General features: G+C 34.8%; 1 protein-coding gene across 1 annotated transcript; it reads left to right on the top strand.

Annotated features, from left to right (window-relative positions):
* Positions 1-3,490: 3,490 nt before the first annotated feature.
* LOC114579210 (protein trichome birefringence-like 6) lies at positions 3,491-4,104 on the top strand (the record flags this gene model as incomplete). The annotated part of the gene is made up of 2 exons (XM_028693209.1): positions 3,491-3,939; positions 4,035-4,104. Coding segments are annotated over 2 exons (519 nt in total), but the record flags the coding sequence as incomplete, so codon positions are not given.
* Between the last annotated feature and the right edge of the window lie 6 nt (positions 4,105-4,110).

The following is a 4,110-nucleotide window of genomic DNA, read 5'->3' as shown; positions in this document are numbered from 1 at the left end:
GGTAGAATTTTTACAATGGGAAGAAGTTTATCAACGAGCAAAAGAACAACATCGGATAAAAGTTTGATGAGAGTTTGAAGACAAGAAGAAGTCCAGGGACAGGCAGAAGTTCAATGCTGGGTAGAAATCTAGCGACAAGAGAATGTCCGATATCAAGTAGAAGTCCACTAACAGGCGGAAGTCCAATGTCATGTAGAAATCTGGTGATATGCGGAAGTTTGACGTTAGGTAAAATTCCACATAAAGTTTGAAGATATGAAGAAGTTTGACAAAGGTTGGAACTTCGGCGTCGGGAAGAACTCTTACATTAGTCTACGGTCGGGCTGAACTCCGACGTTAGTATGATACCAGGTGAAAGTCCAGTGGTAGTCGAGGAGGAGTTTGGTGGTAAGAGAACTCAAGTTTCTCTTCTTACTTCTATTCCTTCACTTCCTTTCTTTTTTTTTTTTGGGCATCCTCCTTCACCCTCATTCGGGGGTCCCTTTCTATGAGGAAAGAGGGGTCTATTTATAGTTTTCTGAGAGTGGCATGACTAGTAAATATGAGGATGATTAAGGGTAAATTGGGAGTGGTTCGAATAGGCTGTTAGACCTAACAAAATTGTACCAAGGCTAACCAAGAGGGGGGGTGAATTGGTAATTAAAAAAAACTATCTCTTGAATAAAAAACAATTATAAAATTAAATGCACAATTTAAGTTTCTCCAAAAACAAAACTTTTTTCAACCACTTAAATAAAAAGTGCAGTAAATAAAATTGCAAAAAAATAAAAAGAACATAAAGATTTATAGTGCTTCGCTCCAACTAAACCTACATCCACTCCCTGAAGACTCCCTCTTCAAGTATTGCACTATTATCAAAACGACTCTTATTTTATCCCCACAACAAGGTGGAGAAACCTTTACAATTAACCTTTCTTTCACTAATACCCGGTGCGGCATAGTTCCATTATCCTTTCACACCCTCCAAGTGTCGGCAGAGTACCGTCATCCTTTTACACCCTTTAAGTGTTGGTAGAATATCGTCATCCTTTCACACAACTCCAAGTGTAGGTAGAGAATCATCATCCTTTCACACCCTCCTAGTATCGGTAGAGAACCAAATCTTCTTCAAAGATCTTTGACGAGCAACTCCGAAGAAGTAGGGAAGAGAATTGATAATACTTACAAAGAGATCCTCACAATTGGGTAACCTTATTAACTCTTAATAATTCCCACTTGAAAAATCTCTCTCCACACTCTCAAAACACTCTCCCAAACACTCACACTTTTTCTCTCAAGAAAAACGAAGAAGATTTTTTTTTAAAATCAATTTCTAAGGTGTTTATATATGAAAGACACAAAAACCATCCTGAACACTAAAAATTATAAGTTTGAGTGTCTGCGGTCGTACATTACAATCAATGTTCGTACGTATGAACAATACAAAGTTTTCTCTTACGAACTTGTACGATGCATTTTCGTACAAAGAACATCATACAGTACGAAACTATATCGTCCCGGACAAATTGTTAAAAAAGTTCCCTGTTTGTATGGATGAAAATGTTTGCAACATCTTCGTACTCTAGACGTCGTCTGTACGAAGACAAAAATTATCCTGGAATAATAGTTCAAAATTTTTTCCTATTCGTATGGACGAAAATTTTTGCAACATTTTTGTACTATTGGCATCATCTGTACGAACTCTAGATTGTCCCGAACGAACAATTCAAAAAATTTACCTGCTCGTATAGACGAAAATGTTCACATCATTTTCATACTTTGGACTTCATCTATACGAAGACAACTTCGCACAGTACGAATAATACTTAGAATTTTTTTTCGTCCATGCTTTAGTTTACAACTTCCTGGAGGAAATAACTGAATAAATCATCCCGTACGAATTGAAATCGTACAATACAATTAGTTTAAAAAAATATAAGTTTTTTAACACCCCAAAGTGTGTGTGTGTGTGTGCATAGTTACAAAATTATAATTACACTCCCTCAGACTCAATAAAGTGCACAGTTACACAACAGTCTGGAGTATGATTTCTCTGAAATATTAGTACACACAAACAACAAATATAATATATTCAATATATGTTAGGAGAAACAGTAATCAAAATAATAATATTTGGAATCATAAAAAAACACACATGATATGAAAATATAATTATGAAAACTAAGTTACAACAATCTCTCCCTTTTTTATTAAGGAAAATAATTATTGTTTGAGTTAACATTTAAACCATAAATTTCTCATTAGCTCCCTTAAATGAATGACCATATGTAAATCTAGAGATTCCCACGAAGATTAAAGAACTCTAAACCAAAAATAAAAAATAATAAAATAATAAAAGACACCAAATCAAAAACAATTCGAACAAAAATACAAACACTAAACACACACAAAATACAAACAAACAATTCGACCAAAAATATGAATACAAACTCACACAAAATACATACACGAAAGAACCCAATTCAAATAACAAACATCAATGCAAACAAAGCAAACAAACAATAATATTACTCCCCTTTTGACAATAACAAAAAGGGAAGTAGAAATTTTAATGAAAGATGTTAAAAGATAAACCAAAAGAATTGACCTAGAAAATGGTTTTCAACCGATTGCAATTACAATATTAATTCCATAATAGTAAAAAGGAAATATTCAAAATTTGAAATCAAAGAACAACTAAGGTAAAAAAAAGTTAATCAATATCATGATTCATGTTAGACAAATTAAATAAAGATGATTATTATAAAAATGATGAAATGAAGATTAGTTACTTCAAATTCAATATAGAATATAATTGCTAATTAGATTGATTTGGATTAGAGATTAAATGATATTGGAATGCACAAACACGATGAATTCTAATAAGTATGCTGATGAGGGGATAAATTATTCTGCGCGGAGTCCGGACATAGAGTTATTTTAGGACAATATTTGTACATTGTGTGTACAAAATGTACATAATATATATTTGTATATAGTATGTACACATATTTCAGATGTAGAATTACATAAAAATTCTGCAAGTAATAATTTTTTTTATTCAGAAGGGGTAGAAAATAAATTTTGAAACTATTAAAATAGCACGAAGGAATTGGTTGAAGGGGGCATTACCCTTCCAGGCTTATAACTCAATAATGACTATTAATATTTAAATAAATTATTATTTTAAAATGTCCTGCAATTTGCGGGTTTCTTGTATCGTTGATGAGAAACCGTCCACTTATAGTTCGTTCTTCGTAGTTCTCATTTTCTCTCTCCGTATATAAATTAATATTTCAAGCCGGCAAACTTCAGCATTCCTCAGTTTCACCCAACTCTAGGTTACTGATCTCCCCCAATCTCGAGGCCTTCAACCATCTCCTCAAGAGGTTAGTGGCTATGGAGAGGCAGAAGAGCTTCTCCTTTAAGACCACTAGGATCCTCTTCTTCTCCTTCACCATTCCTTTCTCCCTTTTCCTGGCCTTCTGGGCTTTTAGCATCTGTCTCTCAGCTTCCCCTCAAACCCAAGTGCCGCTCAGTTCTGACCTTCAAAAAGCCTCGAAAGCAGACGACTCTCCTGCTTCCATCACAAACCTCCAGCGGTAGATCTGCTATTGTATCAGAAGAGGGTTTAGATTTAGTTGGGGCGGAAAAGAATGCGCCTGGGAGAAGTGCATTTTCTACAAATGGTGGTATATTTTCAACTACTCCAAGTTCTGAAGCAGTGATCTCTAACTTTAGCAGTTTGACTAGTAATGGAAGTTCTGGTAATTTCTTTGAGGAGGGCGCTAAACCTTGTGACGTTTTAGATGGAAGATGGGTCTATGATGAGAGCTACCCCCTCTATTCAAGCAATGCCTGCCCCTATATAGATGAAGGTTTTAGATGCGAAGCCAATGGGAGAAGCGATGCTGACTACATGAAGTGGAGGTGGCAGCCAAATAATTGTAATATCCCAAGGTACAATCCCCACTTCTTATGTGTTTTATCTCATGTTTTTAATCGAGCTTTAGCGTTTGAGTAAATGGAAGAATTGGTTTCTGATTGAAATTTAGGTTTAGCCCTGTGAAGTTTCTAAAGTTGATCAGTGGAAAAAGACTGGTTTTTGTCGGTGATTCAATTAATAGAAAC

This window comes from Dendrobium catenatum, unplaced genomic scaffold, assembly GCF_001605985.2.
Source record: "Dendrobium catenatum unplaced genomic scaffold, ASM160598v2 fragScaff_scaffold_231, whole genome shotgun sequence".
Lineage (NCBI taxonomy): Eukaryota > Viridiplantae > Streptophyta > Magnoliopsida > Asparagales > Orchidaceae > Dendrobium > Dendrobium catenatum.
Note: the sequence above shows the minus strand (reverse complement) of the source record. Positions and strands in the feature narration are given on the sequence as shown.